Source organism: Pelodiscus sinensis, chromosome 2 (genome assembly GCF_049634645.1).
Source record: "Pelodiscus sinensis isolate JC-2024 chromosome 2, ASM4963464v1, whole genome shotgun sequence".
NCBI lineage: Eukaryota > Metazoa > Chordata > Testudines > Trionychidae > Pelodiscus > Pelodiscus sinensis.
The window spans coordinates 248423024-248443907 of record NC_134712.1 but is presented as its reverse complement, the minus strand read 5'-3'; the positions used below and the strand labels follow the sequence as shown (position 1 = coordinate 248443907).

Here is a 20884-nt window from a genome sequence, read left to right as displayed (position 1 = left end):
GACCAAAGACAGTGACCAAGCCATTTGTCTCGTGCCATCCCTCTCCAGCCTTCCACAAACTTTGGGCAGGGACACCACTCCTACCCCCTGGCTAATACCACTCCATGGACCCAACCTCCATGACTTTATCTCACTTCTCTTTAAACTCTGTTCTAGTTCTAGCCTTCACAGCCTCCTGCAGCAAGGAGTTCCACAGGTTGACTCTTTGCTTTGTGAAGAAGAACTTTCTGTTATTAGTTTGAAGCCTGCTATCCATTCCTTTCCTTTGGTGTCCTCTAGTCTTTCTATTATGGGAACTAATGAAGAACTTTTCTTTATGCACCCTCTCCACACCACTCGTGCTTTTATAGACCTCTATCATATCCCCCCTCCATCTCTTCTTTTCAAAGCTGAAAAGTCCCAGTCTCTTTAGCCTCTCTTCATATGGGACCTGTTCCAAACCCCTCATCATTGTAGTTACCCTCCCCTCTCCCACCCTCTCTCTTCCCCTTTCCCACTTCCTTTTCCCAGTCTCCCCCAGTTTTGTTCAATAAAGAGAGATTCTATTTTTGAACACAATTGTCCTTTATTTTGTACATCAGGAAGGGGAAGGAGGTGAGGGAGGAATGGGGTACGAGCCCCCGATGGGGAGGACTGGGCTGGCTCTGCGGGCTTCTGGGGGTGGAACCTCTCTTGCAGCCCCCCCAATTGTCCCCTCTCCCCAGATGGCAGCCTGCGGCAAGTGCAGCCGGTCTGATGGCCGAGTGCTGTGATGTGCCCAGTGTGGGTACTCTGGGCAATCCAAGCCAGAACTGCTTTGCAAGCGGGGCACCCCTGAGAACTGTCTGCCCGGGGTGGGGGTCGGGTCCCTTTAAGCACAGCCCTCGGCTAGCCTGAGACAGCAGCTCCACGCTCTAAGTCCTCCTCTGATGCCCTGCTGGCACTGCTTCCGGCCATCCTTAAGCCCGGTTCAGGGTCCACTCTGTGTGGACATGCTAGTTCGAATTAGCAAAATGCTAATTCGAACTAGTTTTTTAGTCAGGATGCGTTAGTTCAAATTAGCTTAGTTCGAATGAACTAATTCGAACTAAGTTAGTTCAAATTAGCGCTGTAGTGTAGACATAACCAGATGTGAGTCTGTATGGGTATCTGAAAAGACTAGACTCTCACATTTAGCCATTTGCTCAATGCAACTCCCTAACGAGTGTGTCACCGCCGTAATGGGATCAAAAGCACTAGCAGAATCTGGTATTTCAGGGACATTAAAATTAACTTGGCCAGGAAAGTTCTGAGAAAAATGTACAGATATTAGGAAAAAAGGTAATCACCTGGCTTTTTAAAAAAAAATCCCCAGCCATCCTATTTCCATTAGTTCTCTGGACAGCTTACTCTCTTGCTGATCTTTTTACATTACAAAAGCATAAGATGGAACTTGAGCATACACATACTTGAAAGAAGGAAAGAAAGGTGACTTTTGAGAAATTTAGATTTGAGGAGACTTCTCCTAAAGCCAACTTTCCAAAAACTCAGTGATGTTTCATAGTATTGTAATCAACAATCACATAGCATGTCAGGTGAACATGGCACTGCACAATCGTGTAGAGAGAGATGCTTTTTAAAGCGACTAGAATTTAAATTGGCTTAAAGCTTGTACCTCCATAAATAGCAAAAGCTTGGTCATAGAAAAACCTCCGCTTCAGAGTGTCCTCCATTTTAGTTCTGTCCACAATATCATCCTTGGGCTGTAAAGCCAGCTCCTGTAAAAAAGGCCGGGAGAACATCAATAATGGTTCCAGTTATTGACAGTCAAATGAACCCTTCCCTCATTCACCATGACCATTCACAATATGATCTTTGTTCAAAAGTAGCTGTCACAGGCACCCAACTCTGATGTCCACCCCCCAGATCGCACATTGGAAGCTATGAGTTCACCTGCTGAGGTAAATGCCCAAATGCAGGATTTAGCCACCAAGTTTGAAAAGTGAGCTCACACATTTGCACAAGCATGTGAGGTTCTGGATGCTATGGGGATTTTGATAAAAATTATAATGTGCAACTATATTGTGATCTGTTGAGGTGATGTTTCCTAGTCACCTGCGCAAGAGAGGACTACTTCTAAAGCATGCTTCCTTGGAGACACTTTGTATTCTGGATTAAAGATGTTAACTAGCAGTTAATTGACTAGACGAGTAGTCGATGGAATTTCCATCGACTTCTTGACTAATCGATAGGCACTTCTGCATTCCTCCTTTGAAATGCACAAGAGTGGAGTCTCTTAAACCTTTCAAAGGAGGAATGAGGAACTCCGCGTGCAGCCCGGGATCAGCGGGAAGCCCCGCTGACTCCAAGCTGCGCATGGGTGCCATTTAGGCAGGCAGGAGCCAGTATGCATGAGGAGCTGGCTTTTAAACCAGCTCCTATGGAGCCGCTTTCCCCACCCACCCCCAGTGTACACATGTACTTGCTGAAAATTTCAGAGGGTAGACGTTTACCAAAATAAACACAAAACTGTTGGTCAGAGTCCCCCACTGACCCCCGGCTCCATGCTGCGCTGCCGCTTTGAAATGCCACACTGGAGTTGGGGTCAACTGGGGACTCTCCAGCTAATCCGGGGCTCCAGTGTGGCATTTCTGCAGAGCCTGGGATCAGCTGGGGAGTCCCCAGCTGACCCTGGGCTCAATGCGCACAGCTGATACTGGAATTAGGTGTGCAGTGCTGCCCCTTTGAAACGCTGAGGCGACGTTCAAAGGGGCAGCCCTGCACAGCTAATTCCAGGATCAGCTGTGCAGCACGTGGAGCCCGGGGTCATCTGGGGATTCCCCAGCTGATCCCGGGCTCCAGTGCGGCATTTCTGCGGAACACAGGATCAGCTGGGGAGTCCCCAGGTTCTGGGGAAATGCCATACTGGAGCCTGGGATCAGCTGGGAGTCCCCAGATGACTCATACCTGTGGTGCCACACAGCTGAGCCCGGGCTCAGCTGTGTGGCACTTCCCCTTTCCATACCCCCCTTCCCTCTATCTGATAAAGGCAGCAAGAGCGGGGGGAGGGAGGGAAATAAACTAGTCAGATAGTCAACTAGTCTATAACATCCCTATTCTGTGTAACAGAATACAAGCTATAGGTACCAGATGTCTAACTGTACCATTTGACTGCAGCATAGGAATATGTTTTATACCATCCTCATGTTATCGGAATTCAAATATCAGAACAGATACATTTGCACATATTACACATATGATTATTGTAGAACAAGAATGATAATTAAAACCAACAGATGAGACTCAGATTGTATGCTGGAGATGTTACTTTTTCCATTAAGTTTTAATATCTATTATCCACACACATTATGACAAAAGATACGCAGAGAGAACACCTAATTTTGGTTAAACAAGCATAGGATAATGTCTGTTTACTAGGGATGTAAGCAACTAGTGAAGTCACTACTCGACTAGTCACTTCTCCTTCCCTTTGCTTGAGGCAGCAAGAGAGGGAGGGAGAGAGGGAGGGAGGGAGCAGGAGCCAGTGCTGGGGGGAGCTGTCTCCATGGGGGGGGCCAAGGGAGGAAGAGGCACAGTGTGTGTGGGAGGGTGGGGGGGTGGAGGGGATTCGTCCCCCGCTGCAGCTCTGTCTTTTAAATGAAGTAAGAGCCTCCTGGGCAGCTCTTACTACATTTAAAAGGCAAAGCTGCAGCCGGAAGCTAACCCTACTGCGGCTCTGCAGTTTCCCCTCTTATCAACTAATTGAGTAGTCAATGGAAATTCCACTGACTACTCAATTAGCTGATTAAAGTCAATTTATCATCCTTACCATCCACACACCTATTATAGAGTCTAATACCAAGCCCATCACTGCAAGCACCCACTAGGAATGTTAAAATGTGTTTATTTTGGTAAACGTCTAACCTCTGAAATTTTCAGCAAGTACACGTGTACATACTGGAGGTGGCAGGGGAAGCGGCGCCATAGGAGCAGGTTTAAAAGCTAGCTCCTCATGCATACTGGCTCCCGCCTGCCTATTTGCCCTCCATGCTGCTGCCTCTGTATCAGAGGAAGCAGTGTGTGTGGAGGGGGGGGAGGGGAGGGTGCTGCTCCATGGGAGGCAATATGCACAGGGAGCTAGCTTAAAAGTACCAGCTCCTCTATCTCCCCCTCCCCAACCATGCCGGGGGGAGGAGGCAGGAGAAGCAGGCAGAAGCAAGTGCTCACAGTGAGCTAGCTTAAAAGCCGGCTTTCACAGAGCTGCCTCCCCCCCCCCACACAAGTTGCTGCCTGATACAGACTGAGAAGAACAGGGATGGAAGGCTGCATGTAACTGTTGAAGGTTAATCAATGAGCAACCATTTACACTATCACATCCCTAACACCCACCCTACTGACAGTGGGTTTTCCCCCCCTATAAACACATTTTACCAATTAAATCTATGTTTACAAATTATTTATTTTTTGTTTGTTTCCAAAACAACTATATAAAATGAAATAGGGTACTGTGGAAAGGTTAAACTAAAGTCTTTACTGTAAATGTTCTTTGGCTTATGTCATTAACCTAAAAAATTATGTCCCATATTTTCACACTTGGGTGCTTGGAGATCAGTGCCTAAATCCACATTTAAGCACAAACAAAAGGACTGATTTTCAGAGATGTGAAAGCATCTGCAACTCTCATTAGCTTAAAGTAAATCTGCCTGATATGTTTAGTAACAGCTTTTTTAAAACTCATTGACAGTGCCAAAACAATAGCTTTAATGCACAGTTTGAGAAACTGAGGAAGACGATAAATACACTCTGTAATGAACACAGACATTGCAAAACTGTCAGGACCTCTTAGTAGGAGAAACAAATTTCTGGTGGGGGGAAAGAGGCAAATGAGAGAGGCCAGATACCAAAAGGAGAAAATAATCAATACTTCAAGAGGGACCCAAATAACAGCAGATTCTAGTAGGGACATAAAATCCTGTTGAATTGGTTAACGGGTTAAATGTTATGTTTAACTCTTTAACCAATTAAACGAGTGCGCAAGGGGGGCTCCTCCAGGCCCCACTGGTTAACTGTAACTGGGAAGCCTCACCCATTAAGGTTGAGGCTTGCTGGTTACCATTCTCATCCCTAGATTCCAGGCCCCAACCACCAATGCATATTGAGCCATTTAAACAGCAGGGTTAGCTCCCGGGCAGGGAGTTAGCCCTGCTGGGGCTCCCCAGCTTATCGACTAATCAACTAGTCGATGGAAAACACATCGACTGGTCAATTAGTTTATTAAACTAAATTTAACATCCCTACTGCATTCCACTCAAATTGTCACTGATGAACATGCACCTGCTAGAAGCTTTGCCAAACAGGAATGACAATAATCAACCCTCGTTCCGACCAGGACGTGTGCTGGTACTGCAAGGTCATCCTGGAACATAGATGAATACAGCCCACACAAATTGTGTAACTGACAAAGAAGCTTCTGCATCGCATCCTACACATGCCTTTCCCGGGGAAAAGGAGTGGCTGAAAGGGGTGCCAAGACGCCTAAACTGACTCACTGCCTCTCTCCTTTGCCAGAATTACAAGACATAACCAAAAAAGAGATTTAAAAAATTAGTCACTGTAACTGAGACTAGAAGCCACGATCTGCTCATGGGTAAAGCCTGGTTTCACTCTTAAAAGTGACTCATTCTTACACGGTCTGCTTCCTTGCAGATCTCCAGTCATAGCTGCTGACTTGAGACAAATAACTTCTAAATAACTCAATTAATTCTTCAAAGCAAGCCAGAGTGAGGTTTTATTCTGGTGCTCTAATTATTAGCTGAGTTACAAGTACAGGAGTGGCTTCTGCCCTAGATTTACACACACTCCTGAAGACAATAAGGTTGTATCTAATAACATAATTTCCCTATTTTTTTAAACCTGTAGTGAAACACAAGCTTGACAATACCCAGAATCTGCTCTTAAAGCTCAAGGTGAGTTTGCAGAACTGGCTATTGGAGGGAGGGGAATTTATTTTTGCTCATATATTGAGCAAATTTGATCCATAAATGAAGACAAAAAAATCTGGAGCCCCACATGTCATTTGTAGAGCTCTTTTCCGGGACAGAACTGTATCTTAAAAATGGACAACTGAAATTTGGCCTTCAATTTGAAAAAAATTAAGGAAATTGGGAATACTTTTTTAAAAAATGTGTTAAGCTACCATGAACAGAATTGTTTTCAAATCAAAATGTCCCCTACCAAGTTTGTAACTCAAACATTGTGTAAAATATATGGAAGTGAAACAGATCTAAAGTGACTATACAGGGTTTTCATTTTCCTAGCTGACAGAAATGCAAAGAGGAAATAAAAAATAGAGACATGCATATTGGGTTTTTAAAATTCCTTCACTTTTGATAATCTAAGCTGTTTTCAGCAATGTAGGAAAGAAATATTTTTTTTTTATACAGTAATGTGATTAGTAAATTGACTGCAAGTTATAAAACAACTCTATTGGCTGGAAAGGAGTCATGAGCATGCAGCAGAAGACATCCAAACAGACAATGGTGAAGGGCTCTTGAATATCTGAGGTGCAAACAGCAAGGAAGGAAAGAGAAAGCGAGGAAAGCCAAAGAAGAATTGGCAGAAGACAGCGACAGAAGATATTGAATGCACTGGTATCACATGGAAAGTAGTAGCACGACTAGGAAGCAACCATAATCAGTGGAAGAACTGGACTGCATGTGTCAGCTACACAATAGGAACTAAGGTAAGAAAAGTTATCAAGTGGCCTTTATAATTAGTTTTGCTATCCAGGCCACTGAACTCATCATTTTATAATTAAAAGGTGAGAGATGACATTGTCCCATGCGGATACAACAACAAGATGAAGCTGTGTTAAAAAAAGTAGATTGCAACGTAGCATGTACTGGTCAAGATAATCTATCATAAACACAGAGAGGGAAAGTGGGTGAGGTAATCTCTCACTCTTCTGTTGGTGGGTAAGCTCCTCCTCTTTGCATTTAAAACAAGTAGTCCGGTGGCACTTTAAAGACTAGCAATTTTATGATGGCATAAGCTTTCATGACTTGCAACTCCCTTCATCAGTTGCATGGAGTAAGGATATAAAGAGTCATTTAAAAACGTAACTGTGTAACCACTAAAAATCCTGAAGGCTCTACTCCTGGAGAGCCAGTATGGAACCTGCAGCAGAGGGACTGGGCCAGGCCTGCCACAGCGGACAGGGACTTGTTCTGGCCATCCAGCTGGAGCAGCCCCTGCCTGCGGCAGGAAGGCTGAGTGCACCACAGACTGGAGCTGCTCCAGTGGGACCCATGGGCCTGGAGCAGCGCCTTTCCCAGGACAGGTGGAGAACTGCTCCAGACTCTACCAGCTTACTGCTTACCCCATTCACCATTTACATCCCTGGCATGAAGAAGTGAAAGAAAAAGAAACAAGACAGTAGGGATGCACAGATCAGAGTGCTACATCAGAGCTAATTCAGTCAGGGTGGATATGGATAAAAAGATGAGAATACCTAAAGAGGAAAATTAATTGTTGCAATGAGAGCCACTCCCAGTCTCTAGTCAGACCCATTCTGATAGTGTCAAATTTGCATTTGAATTCCAGATTCAGCAGTTTCCAGTTGCATCCTGTTTTTGAAGATTTTTGGCTTGAGGATGGCAACTTTTAAGTCTATTACTGCGTGTCAAGGGAAGTTAAAATGCTCTCCCACTGGTTTTCATAGGATACCATTCTTGATGTCCCATTTGTTTTCATTTATTCTGTTCTTTGACTCTAGACCACAGATTCAAGTCTGAGACTCACCTTGGCTTCTAGGATCCTCTTCCGAGTCTTGAGCTCTGCTACGGCTTTGTCTAGATCCACCTGGGGAGCCTTCTCTTCTTTCAGCTTTCTTACCAGTTCCCCCTGAAGAACAACACAGAAGAATTGGAGATGTGGATTCCATTCTGAAAGGCACTTGAGAAGGACATTCTGCTTTCAAGGCTGCCTGAGAGTTTCTACAACCACATGCAAACTAGCCATGGTACTGGAGGTGGGGGAACACTCTGAGATTGGAAAGTGAGCATCAGCAAAGTTTGATAGCATTACAGAATCTCAGAAGTAACTGTTTCCCACTCCCCAATTATTTGTATCTCAGTATGTGAAAACACCTCCCTTAAAAAAAAAAGTCCAGGTGAATAGGCACAAGCACTCTTATGGTTGTTCAATATTCTCTGACATTCATGGAAAAGAGATCCGTGCTTTTTTAGGACAGTAGGCTATCAAAGCAGTGGAGGAAACAAACAACTTTATGAGAGAGCAAAATATGACAGGGCCTTGGAACCTGGCTGACTACCAGCAGCTTGCAAGAATTCTAGAAAGGTTTCCCTATCCCACATAGGGATGCGAATGGTTAACCAGTTAACCGGTAAAGCATCACCCTTACTGGGTGATGCTTACCAGTTATGGTTAACTGGTAGTAACTGGAGCAGCTCCCCACTCGCTGTGGACAGAGGATGGCTCCAGCCCGCTGGGGCCCATTGCAGGTGGGAGTGCTCCTGCCTGGCTGGAGCAGCCCCTCCCCCCACCACTCCTGTTTAAGTAGTTAGCGGTTAAACATAACATTTAACCAGTTAACTGACTAAACAGGATTTTACATCCCTAACCCCACAGGTCAGGGTTCCTCACCCCCATGATCCACAAAATGTGACAGGCAAACAACCATGTGGAATTTTTAATCGCTACATACACATAATTAGAGATGTAAAAAAAGCTTTAAAAACAGTAACCGTGTGACAGTTTAAAATCCTAGTGGTTACACAGTTGACCATTTTGGGGGATGTACGGCCATGTGGGACTAGGGAGGGAAAGAAGGTGGAGGGGTGGACCTGCGATCTTGGGGAGCTGGATGCCCGATGCTCTGGGTTCTGCAGTAAAGCCAACAGGCTCCCGGGCAGAAACTGCTGCACCACACTGTGGGCTCTGTAGTATAAGGCTTATACTGCAGAGTGCAGGGTGGCAGCTGGCTCACCAAGACGGGGGCTGGCAGCCAGAGCACTCCAGAAGCCAACTTGCTCATAGTATCGTGTAAGGTCCTGGCGTATTCTGACACCCAGCTGCCAGCCCCGCTCCCGAGGAGCAGGCTGCCACCAGTTTATACAGCAGAGCATGTAGTAAGAGGTGGCACATACCTTCAGGGCAGAGTTTAACTGCTAACAGAAACCGTTTAACTGATAAGCATCAGTTTACCAGTTAAATTCTTACCAGTTAAGTCCTTAGCTATCATATGATTTTATAAATACTTTCTGGGACTAGATCAACATTTCGGAGCCTATTTAGCATAGCCCCGCCACGTGGACACTGCCAACATCAACAGAAGTTTTTCTACCAGTGTAGAAACACCATCTCCAGGAACAACTTTAGCTACACTGGCAGAAGCACTCTTCTGCTGGAATGGCTACACTTACACAAAGTTTTGTTGGCATAATTGTATTGATCAAGTTGTGTGTTTTTTCATGCCCCAAACCAACGTAGCTGCATCAGCATAAACCATAAGCAGTGGCTATAGATAACTTAGTTCTGCTTCTTGCCTGCACTGGCTTTAAGTGAATGGACAGTTTTTCCCTCTTTTCCCTCAAAGGGAGCTATCTACATTTCTTGAATTATTGAGGGAGGACTATGGAGAGGCAAAGGACAGCTCTAGATGGGAAGCATGTGCAAAAACAGTAAATTCCCATTTAATGCAACTAGTTTAGCATCTTTCCTGTATCTAACTTCTGCTCTTTCATTTATGAAAATGTGAAATTGATTTTCTTCTACGCTGTCAGCTTTGTTTACATTAATCTGCAAGATTTTGTTTTTCCCACATGATGCTCAGCCCTAGTGAAATCACTGTACACAGGCAATGAGACAGGAAACACAGGCTGGAACTGGGTTCTCATCCCTCCAATTGGGGAAAGAGGGGGTTGACGTTATAACAGGAGAGAACTGACAGTAAGTGAATTAAATAAAAAGGAAACAAAAAATGTGTAAGGCCGATCTAATAAATTTAACATGTCAGCTACTATAATCCAGTGGATAAAGAAAGTTGGCAACCTCACTAGACTGTTTCCTTTGTGGTAACCAGAGTAATCAAAATGTGAAAATTTCACTCCAAGGCTGATGGGTTGAACTGCAATTCCAGGCTAACGTGGCAGAGGGAGGGATCTGAATGAGGGGGAAAAAAGTAGTAATCCAAACCCTTCTTTTCTGAGTTAGGGGGTCTGCAATGAAACAAAGACAAAGAGTGTCCAAGGAATTACTGCAGACTCAAAAGAGTTCATCACACGCCTTTCAATTCCTCAACAAAAAATAGTGGTATGCAGCAGCTCTTTGTCCAGAATGAAAAGGAAAAAAAGTCTAAGACTTGGAGACAGAGGGAAGGGGGGAAAAAATGAAACAAACAATTATGCTTGCTGACTGGACACAATTTAATTAAAGACATGAGCCCAGCCCAGAGGAGGAGGAGCACACAGCACCATTTGATGTGGCAGATTTTGCTGCAGCTTTGTCCCACACAACAGTGAAAGGGATCCACCCCTGGATCACAACAGCTTATTGCATCAGGCACTGCTGCAGGAAGAAACACCGGCTTGGTCGCGTGGGTACAATCTCTCTCTCCTCTCTAGGTCAAGGCTTCCGCAGGGTTAATAAAACCACATCTAACCTCTTTTTGGATTGGACGAGAGCATCTACCTTCCTTATTCGGTTTTCTATTGCAAAGACACCTTGAACGTCCTCCTTTTACTATTACCACAGCACATCACACTGTGGAAGACTCCCCTGCATCATTTGCTCTCCCAAACCTCTTTCTTACACCCCATACTCCTGTCCCAACCCCAAAAGCATGGGGAAAGAAGCATTCACTATTCCTGTTCTAAAAGGCAGATGGCAACTCCCAAATTACTGGAATGAAAAAAGGTGAGTCATCCGGGTTTAGCTATTATAATTGCACTTACTCGGAGATTCCCCACCAAGGACACTCAGTTTGCTATGCAATGACTCATAACAAAAATTCACTGAAGTAGTGGTGTAAGTAAAACACAAAACCAGATCCATGAAAATAACGGAAATATGTGAGGGGCAACACACATACATAGCCCAAGCAATATAGAGGGAACATACACACATAGGTGAAACTAAACAAGCAACTAACTACGCAAAATTAGCTAGAAGACATTCAGGGCAACCCATGCACATATAGATCTAGATCAAGCTAGGAAAAGGTGAGAGGGATATGCAGAGGTAGACATGAGAATAGGCTGTAAAATCTTATGTAATATATTAACTGGTTAAACTACAGGTTTAACTTGTTAATCGCCTGCATCACCGTGGGCACGGTCAGGCTGGAGCACTGTGGCATGGGGCTCCTCCAGCCCAGCTGGGCTGGAGTGCCCCTTGCCCCACAGCATGATGCAGTGGGCACAGCCAGACTGGAGCATCTCCTCGCCCACAATGTGCTGCAGGCTTCTCTGGCCAGGCCCACATACTGGTTAACCTGGTAAGCATGTCGGTAAGACAATGCATACCACGTAACCGGTTAAATTTTGCATCCCTACATGAGATGGGTGCAGAGATATAACAAATCCAGCTATGTAAGAAGAAGGGGAATATACAGACTTCTCTAGGAGAGAGAGAAAACTCAGGCATAGATAGCTCTAACAGGCAAAGACAAGCACAGTGGTACAGTTCCAGTTTTGTAACAGGAAATACATGCACCTATCCCGATAGATGCAATAAAAGGCAGGAGAGATAAGAGTGATTCTTGGTGAAAATGGAACAACTGCTCTAGGGCAGGGGAGACCACACAGAAAGCCACCCCTGACGACAGGGAAGGGAGCCTCTATGGGGAGAGACATCTCACAGCACTGTGGGGGAGAACACCTCCTATAGATCTAGCTCAGAGAGAACAGGTTCCATTGGGCAACGAACAGAGGCAGAACGAGTCTGCAGGGGAAATGCCACCTGCAGAACAACAGAGGCCAATGGGGGAGGCACTCCCCATGCGGAGCTACCCCCTAGGGCAGAGAGGAGGCCGCACACCCCGCTCCAGAGGAGAGGACCCCCCCCCATAGGACCCAGCCCCACAGAGCCCCGCTCCAGAGGGGAGACCCCCCCACACACAGAGCCCCGCTCCAGAGGGGAGACCCCTCCCCATAGGACCCAGCCCCACAGAGCCCCGCTCCAGAGGGGAGACCCCCCCCATAGGACCCAGCCCCACAGAGCCCCGCTCCAGAGGGGAGACCCCCCCATAGGACCCAGCCCCACAGAGCCCCGCTCCAGAGGGGAGACCCCCCCATAGGTCCCAGCCCCACAGAGCCCCGCTCCAGAGGGGAGACCCCCCCATAGGACCCAGCCCCACAGAGCCCCGCTCCAGAGGGGAGACCCCCCCCATAGGACCCAGCCCCACAGAGCCCCGCTCCAGAGGGGAGACCCCTCCCCATAGGACCCAGCCCCACAGAGCCCCGCTCCAGAGGGGAGACCCCTCCCCATAGGACCCAGCCCCACAGAGCCCCGCTCCGCCGGGCAGACCCGCGTCCCCCCCGTAGGACCCAGCCCCCGCTGGGTACCTGCTGGCGGACCGCCTGGCGGAGCGGCTGGAGCAGCGCCTCGGCGGCGGGTCGGTCCATGCCGGCGGCGCGGCGCGGGGCGGCGGGCGGGCGCGGCGGCAGCAGCGCGGGGAGGAGGCGGCGGCGCAGCGGCGGCGGCAGCAGCAGGGCGCTAAGGGGCGGCATGGAGCGGCGCGCGGCGCGGCCCGCCCCGGCGCATGATGAAATCCCGGCCGCCAGGCGCACGCAGCCCCCGCCGCCGCGCGGCACTTTCCGCACGGCCGCCGCCCGCGCGCCGCAGATTCGGCACCGCCCGCCCCGCGCCGCGCCCCGGCCGCCCGCCAGGGGGCGCCAAAGGACAGCCCAGGGGCTGGCGTGTCCGAGCCCGGGGGTGTCCGCGCCCCACATTGGGGTCCGAGCCCGGGGGTGCCCGCGCCCCGCAACAGGGTCCGAGCCCGGGGGTGTCCGCGCCCCGCAACAGGGTCCGAGCCCGGGGGTGTCCGCGCCCCACATTGGGGTCCGAGCCCGGGGGTGCCCGCGCCCCGCAATAGGGTCCGAGCCCGGGGGTGCCCGCGCCCCGCAACAGGGTCCGAGCCTGGGGGTACCCATGCCCCGCAACAGGGTCCGAGCCCGGGGGTGCCCGCGCCCCGCAACAGGGTCCGAGCCCGGGGGTGTCCGCGCCCCACATTGGGGTCTGAGCCCGGGGGTGCCCGCGCCCCGCAACAGGGTCCGAGCCCGGGGGTGTCCGCGCCCCACAATGGGGTCCGAGCCCGGGGGTGCCCGTGCCCCGTGTCGGGGTCCGAGCCCAGGGGTGTCTGTGCCCCGCATCGGGGGCTGAGGCCGGGGGTGTCTCTGCCCCACATCGAGGTACGAGCCCGGGGGTGTCTGTGCCCCACATCGAGGTCCAAGCCCGGGGGTGTCTGTGACCCCCAACCGGGTGTGAGACTGAGGGTGCCTCTGCCCTGCAACAGGGCTGCAGTCTAGGGGTGCTTGTGCCCTGCAATGGAGTCCGAGCCTGGGATTCCTGTGTTGCCCCAGGATCTGACATGTCTGTGCCCCCTGAAACACGCTGCCTTTGAGAAAGAAGCATGGATTTGTGAGCAAGGCAGTGGCCTGGGATTCAGAACGTGTGTGTCCTTTTCCAAGTCCCTTGCTACCTCTGTGACCTTGGGCAAGGCACTTACTCTCTCGAGCTCTGACCGTTTTAAAGCACTCATCCCAAAGTCCCTTCCTAGTCAGGACAGCACTTACAGCACATACTTAAAGTTAAACCTCAATTTGATGCCACTAAGTCTCAGTTTCCCTACTTGTACAATGGGGGATAATGTCACTTTTTTGTCTTGTCTCTTTTGACTATGCGCCTTTTGGAGCATAGACTCCCTCCTGGTATTTGCATATACAATGCCCTGATCTCATTGGGGCCCTCTACTTGTTAGTGTAGTAATATTATAATAAGAACCTGCATTGCAGCTAAAGAGCGTACAAACGTGTAACATAAATAGAGGCCTTGGTTGCATTGAATGTTTTAACACTGTACAAATGTTTTAATACACTAAAGTGACTGGTCTTAACATTTAACACAGAACCAGCTTGCTAGGCAGCTCTAAGAGTGTTGATTCATAGCGTCAATCCTGCCCAGTTTGACATCACCCTTTCTGTGCCTGATGGCTATTGGAGAAAATCACGGAAGTGTTAAAGACTAAAGGGAACCTGCTATGTTTTTCAATCTGTTAGAGTATTTGAGCTCAAGTAGCTTTGTCACTTTTAAAATTTATTATGTTTTGCTTTTCATTGATTCCTGGCCCTTCCTGAAATATCAACCAGCTGTTTAACCCCATCTTGGAAAGCATTCCCCTGGGAAATTGCTGCATTATGGCTCATACAAAAGCATCTTTTAGAAATCATCTTAACACCCCATCACATATAAATGGAGACTCTGATCCCACAACCCTTGCAAATGTGAAGAGCCCTTAATTGAATGGGTCTATTTGTGTGAGTAATGACCACTCAGATGTATGCTTATTTCATAGAGTTGAAAGGGACCTTGAGAGGTCAAGTCAAGTCCCTTGCCCTCATAGCAGGACCACATACTGTCCCTGACAGATTTGATTTGCCCCAGATCTCTAAATGGCTCCTTCAAGGATTGAGTTCACAACCCTGGGTATAGCAGGCCAATGCTCAAACCACTGAGCTATCCTTCCCCCTGAAGCGGAAAAAGGCCTGAATAGGACCAAGCCTTAAATGGGCACAATGTTCAAAATGGGACTGCAATGCTATTGTGCAGGCTGCTTTGAGTTATTTTAAGCGGTTGCTAGGGTGTTTAAAAGAATGACTGCTTCATTACAAATATGGCAGTGCGTTTTGTGCAGATGTGAGGTGCTACGTTAGCCGTCCTTAGAAACAAGTCCTTTGTTAAGGGAAACCCCTCACCCCCAAGAATCTGTTAAACAAAATCTGAGGCTGAATCAGGTTTACAGGGACAGAGTTAAGGTGGATTTTGGAATATGCTTCAGAGGGGTAGCTGTGTTAGTCTGTAACTGAAAAAACTTTAAAAACAGCAAGGAGTCCTGCAGCACCAAGAGACTAACAAAAATGTAGATGGTATCATGAGCTTTTGTGGGCACAGCCCACTTCAGACTACTTGGGGATTTTTGTTTGTTTGTTTGGGTTTTTTTTTTAATATGCTGTTTGTTACCATACACCTGTCCATTTATTTAAGAGTGAACATGAACTTTGCTATAAGTGTACTGGAATATTCATCTGCTTTCCCTGAACTGTTGTATGTAGCTGTGTTGTAGCCACGTCCTTTCCAAGATATTAGAGAGACAAGGTGGGTGAGGGAATATTATTTGCTGAACCAACTTTTGGTGAGAGAGACAAACTTTTGAGTTATACAATGCTCTTCTTCAGGTCTCAGAAAGGACCTGAGTGTCCCAGCTAAATACAAGATCAAACAGATAGCTGTGCAGAAGTACAGGCAGTCCCCGGGTTACGTACAAGATAGGGACTGTAGGTTTGTTCTTAAGTTGAATTTGTATGTAAGTCGGAACTGGCTTCCAGATTCAGCCGCTGCTGAAACTGACCAGCGGCTGACTACAGGAAGCCCGAGGCAGAGTTGTTCTGCCCTGGGCTGCCTGGAATCAGCCACTGATCAGTTTCAACAGCAGCTGAATCTGGACGCCTAGGACAGAGCAGCTGGGGCGCTGCCGGGTAGGTAGGTCCCCGCAGGGGCGGCGCTGCGGGGACCAACCGGGCAGCACCCCAGCTGCTCTGCCCCAGGTGTCCCCAAGTCAGCCACTGCTGAAACTGATCAGCGGCTGATTCCAGGAAGCCCAGGGCAGAGCAACTCTGCCTCGGGCTTCCTGTAGTCAGCCGCTGATCAGATTAAGCAGCGGCTGACTTGGGGACACCTGGGGAAGAGCAGCTGGGGTGCTGCCTGGTTGGTCCAGTAGCGCCGAGGAGCGGCGCTGCAGGACCAACCCAGCAGCCCCAGCTGCTCTACCCCAGGCGAGAAAAGCCTGGTCTGCGGGGGGCGCACTAGCTGCGCCCCCCAGCAGACCAGGGAAACCCGGACGGCGGGACCGCCCGCATCCTCCCCAGCTTTGCTCCGTATCTCCCTGGTCTGCTGGGGGGTCTCCAGGAAGACGAGGAGCAAAGCCGCGGAGAGGCTCGGGCAGCGGGGCAGCCCAGGTGCACTTGGGCTGTCCCACTGCCGGCTTCCCCCGAGGCTTTGCAAAGCCGCAGAGGGGCTGGGGCAGCGGGGCAGCTTTGCAAAGCCTCAGGGGAAGCCGGCAGCGGCTTTGCTCCGCGTCTTCCTGGTCTGCAGACCAGGGAGACGCGGAGCAGCTTTTCTCGCCCCGGAGTACACGGGTGGCGGGACCGCGAGGTCCCACAGTCCGTGTCCTCCGGGGCGAGAAAAGCCCCGTTCGTAAATGCGGATCCGACATAAGTCGGGGACTGCCTGTAGTTTACACATTTTAGGGATCATTCAAGGTGAAGTGCCCTGTTATCTCCTTACCCAGTGGTCACCAATCTTTTTGAGCACAAGATCACTTTTTGAATTTCAGTGCAATCCAAGATCTACCTCAAATATAAATACCCTTGCCCCACCTCCTTCTTACCCCTTCTCCACGGCCCCGCCCCTGTTCACTCCATTCTCCCTCTCTTGCCCATCCTCACTCACTTTCATCAGGATAGGGCAGAGAGATGAGTGCAGAGTCTGGTCTTGGATTAAGGGATCTGGAGTGTGAGAGGGGCTCTGAGCTGCTCTGAGGGCAGGCAGTTGGAGTGCTAGAGGGGGTTCTAAGTGCAGGCACTGGGACAGCGTTTGGATGCAGGGGTGCTCGGGGCTAGGGCAGAGGTTTGGGGTGCAGGATTAATGACTAGGGTAGGAGTTTGGGATGTGGGCTCCAGCTGGGCACTGCTTACCTCAGGTGTCTCCTGGGTGGTGGTGCAGTGGGGCTAAAGCAGACTCACTCCTGCCCTGGCCCTGCACCACTCCTAAAAGCAGCCAGACACTCCATCCCAAGTCCTGTTGTGCCCCCTCTTTGCTCTGTGGAGACAGGATACTGACTGAGAGGGGGCACCTTGACATCAACACCCTCCTCTCCCTCCGCTGCCCCGCACAGAAAGCAGCAGGCTCCCCAGGGAAATGCACAGCAGTGGGGGGAGGAGCAGCTGACGTGCCAGCATTTGATAGCTCTTGGCGAAACCAGTCAGGATCACCTGTTAGCGGCCCCAAGATCTACCAGCAGATCCCAGTCTACAGGTTGGTGACCAGTGTCCTTACCCATAGTCATAGGACAAAAAAAGGGAGCCGATGCTTACTGACCTGTGCATTTCTATACTCTGAAATGCTTAGTTGTCGAGTGTTGTTACTGTTTTTCACTAATGTTCCTTGGTGCATGCACATAGAAGTAGCCTGAACTTAATGTTAACAAACCTTTTGTCGGTTTCCACATTTGTTTGTTGTAAGAAGGACCGGTGAGGAGCTCAGTATCTCCACAGTTCCCATCTGTCCTTCAACATAGAACTAAAGAGATCTGCTGGCTCCCTCTTCCTCTCCTGCTCTGTAGACCTGTGAGCTTCCCAGCTCACCTCTACCACCCATGAAGTCCATGCACTCCTCAGCCGTGTATCGGCTCTTGCTGGCAACACAAACACTACCTTCCAGGCCCAGTCCTCAAAACGTCAGCTGCTACCTAGACCCTTACTTGTACCAGCAAGGAGCATGGGCTGCTGGACTCTAGTTTGCCAGAGGCACTGCCTGCGAAGCCCCCAATTGGAGGAGTCATGCAATCTCTCTCTCATTGGCTCAGACTCCTTATTAAGTCAGACAGGGCCAGCTTTAGGAAGTGCGGGGCCCAATTTGAAGTTTTGACGGGGCCCAGGCAGCCAGGATTTTTTGTTGAGAAAAAAAAAAACACCACACACAAAAAAAGAGTCATGGCCCCTTTAAATCCAGGGAAGCTGCTGTGCTCCTCCTACGGGGCCGACACCCCCTCCTGCAGTGCGCTCGGCATGCCACAGAGCTATGGGAGGGGAGGAGCCAGCGCGGGGCCCGATTCGGGGGAATCAGTCGAATCGGCCTAAAGCTGGCCCTGAAGTCAGATGATGTCATCATAGAAAGTTGTCTGAGCAGTTGAGTGGGTCCCTAGTTGGCTGCTGCATGGGCCCTGCCTGATTCCTGCCTTCCTAGGGTTGCCAGATGATTTAAAAAAAATACTGGACACACTTGATTGCAGATGCGGAGGGGGCCGGCTGGGAGGGAAGTGGGGCTGGACAAGAGGAGGTTGTGGGGAGCAGGGCTGGCTGGGGGAGATCGGGGGATGGAGGGAATCGGCCAGCAGGAAGCAGGGCTGACCGGGAGGAGGTTGTGGGGAGCAGGGCTGGCTGGGAGAGATCGGGGGATGGAGGGAATCGGCCAGCAGGAAGCAGGGCTGGCCGGGAGGGAGTTGGGAGGAGCGGGGCTGGCTGGGAGGGGGAGTGGGGACAGGGAACCGGCCGGCGGGGAGCGGAGCTGGCCCGGGCACACGTTGATCCCAGGGTGCTGCCCGTCCCTCACATGGTCCCGGCAGGGAGCATGGGCGAGTCTGGCCCCGGGAATTCCATCCCACCCCAGCCCCGCCCCCACCCTTCTCCTCTCTACTGTGTAGTTGTATACTGCAACTTAATCTACCAGCCAGGCTGTACACAACTACGTACTGATACCCATGATAATAATACAACTTACTTAATTAGAAAATACTGAACATTTATATGTCCGGTATTTTCTCAATTTGTTTCCCAGACAGTTCAAAACCAGACACCTGGCAACTCTATGCCCTCCTAACTTGTTCTAGTTCCCTATTTCTAAGCCCACTCCTGGTTTTGACCTTTGGCTTGATTTCTGGCTCCGGTTCCTGGTCCCCAGCTCCAGCTCTGAGCACTAGGTTTAACAACCTACAGCCAGTCCATGGCACTCACTCTCTGTGTACAAGTCAGTGTTAGGCGCAAAACAACTCACTAGTCCTTCAACTGTAGTGCTCACCCCTGTTCCACTGGATGCTCACAAAGGAATAATACACCCCAGCTTCTAAGATTCAGCTTAAGACCCCCATGCTACTTAACACACAGCAACTGTAGAGGGAGAGAGTGAAAGCAAGAATAACGTCATTATCAAAGAACAGAGATTCTAGTAATAAAAAGAATACTGGAAACAAAAGATTAGTTATAGAAATGTAGCCGTGTTAGTCTGGTGTAGCTGAAACAAAAAACAGGACTATGTAGCACTTTAAAGACTAACAAGATGGTTTATTAGGTGATGAGCTTTCGTGGGCCAGACCCGAGGAAGTGGGTCTGGCCCACGAAAGCTCATCACCTAAGTCTTTAAAGAGCTACATTGTCCTGTTTTTGTTTCGGAAACAAAAGAGTAACTATAACATGCCTTAGCATTTAGCTCAGGCTGTACGTGGATGCCCATTGTCAAGTACATCATATGTAAATTACACATAACCAACCAGAGAAACATTTCTTGCCTGAAAGAAACCCTGCTTTTCACCTTCCCGGTGACCAGTCCCTAGTCACAGGCCTTAAAAATCTAATTTCCAATATATGCATAACACCTGACAAAACATCTGTACATTTCAAGAAAGATGTAGAGAAATTGGAGAAGATCCAGGGAAGAGCAACAAGAATAATTAAAGGTCTAGAAAACATGAGCTATGAGGGAAGACTGAAAGAATTGGGCTTGGTTAGTTTGGAAAGGAGAAGACTGAGAGGGAACATTATAGCGGTTTTGAAGTATCTGAGGGTATGTCTACACTACCACCCTAGTTCGAACTAGGGTGGTAATGTAGGCAACCGGAGTTGCAAATGAAGCCCGGGAACTAGTGCGGACTCCGTGTGGACTAGGTAGTTTGGACTAGGCTTCACAAAGAGCCTAGGCTTCACGAGGAGTAACGGTAGTTCGGACTAGGAAGCCTAGTCCGAACTACCTAGTCCGTTCCGCATGTAGCCGCACGGCACTGAGTCCACACTAGTGGACATTTAAAAATGGCGGCGCCCGGCTTTATTCAAATGAAGCCCGGGAAATTCAAATCCTGGGCGTCATTTGCAACTCCGGTTGCCTACATTACCACCCTAGTTCGAACTAGGGTGGTAGTGTAGACATACCCTGAAAGGGTGTCATAAGGAGTAGGGAGACAAATTGTTCTCCTTGGCCTCTGATGACAGGAGAAGAAGCAATGGGCTTAAACTGCAGCAAGGGAGGTTAAGGTTGGACATTAGGAAAAGCTTCCTAACTCTCAGGGTGGTTAAATTGCCTAGGGAGGTTGTGGAATCTCCATCTTTGGAGATATTTAAGAGCAGGTTGGATAGAGGGAGGGGAGGGTCTTGGTGCTTGGTCCTGCTGTGAGGTCAGGGGATTGGACTCGCTGATCTCTCAAGGTCCCTTCCAGTTCTATTCTATTCTATTTGTTTTTCAGTGGTTCTAATGACCAGTGTGACCCAGGCTTTCATTGGAGATATTATATGTTCCCTTTTCGTGAACCCCGGGAAACCCTGTATCCTAGGTACCCAAGCACCTTCTGCTAGTTGACATACAGAGGTTCTTGGGTCACAACCTTCCTCCTGGCGAAAGTCTCTCCACCCTAAGTGATGGTCATAGTTTGACCACCCCTTTTATTCTAAAACTCTTTCCAATTCTACCCCACTGAAAAACCTACCTCAAGCAGAGTTTGACCCTGAAAAAGGAGAGATGTCTATCCAGGAGAGACTTTGCTATTGCTGTTAATTTTACATGGAAGGTGCACAGATATTACAGTGGTGGACAGCAGTATAAAATCCCGTATAAATCTTGTATAAAATCCTGAGGGTGCATCTAT

General features: G+C 49.1%; 1 protein-coding gene across 1 annotated transcript in view; it reads right to left on the bottom strand.

Annotated features, from left to right (window-relative positions):
* Positions 1-12745, bottom strand: part of GARS1 (glycyl-tRNA synthetase 1) — a 40549-nt gene extending 27804 nt beyond the window's left edge. The window contains exons 1-3 of the mRNA XM_075922871.1: positions 12543-12745; positions 7759-7860; positions 1634-1736 (exon numbers count right to left, since the gene is read on the bottom strand). Coding sequence (XP_075778986.1) covers positions 1634-1736; positions 7759-7860; positions 12543-12707 — 370 coding nt within the window. The 5' untranslated portion in view covers positions 12708-12745. The remainder of the gene's footprint in view (positions 1-1633; positions 1737-7758; positions 7861-12542) is intronic.
* Positions 12746-20884: the final 8139 nt, after the last annotated feature.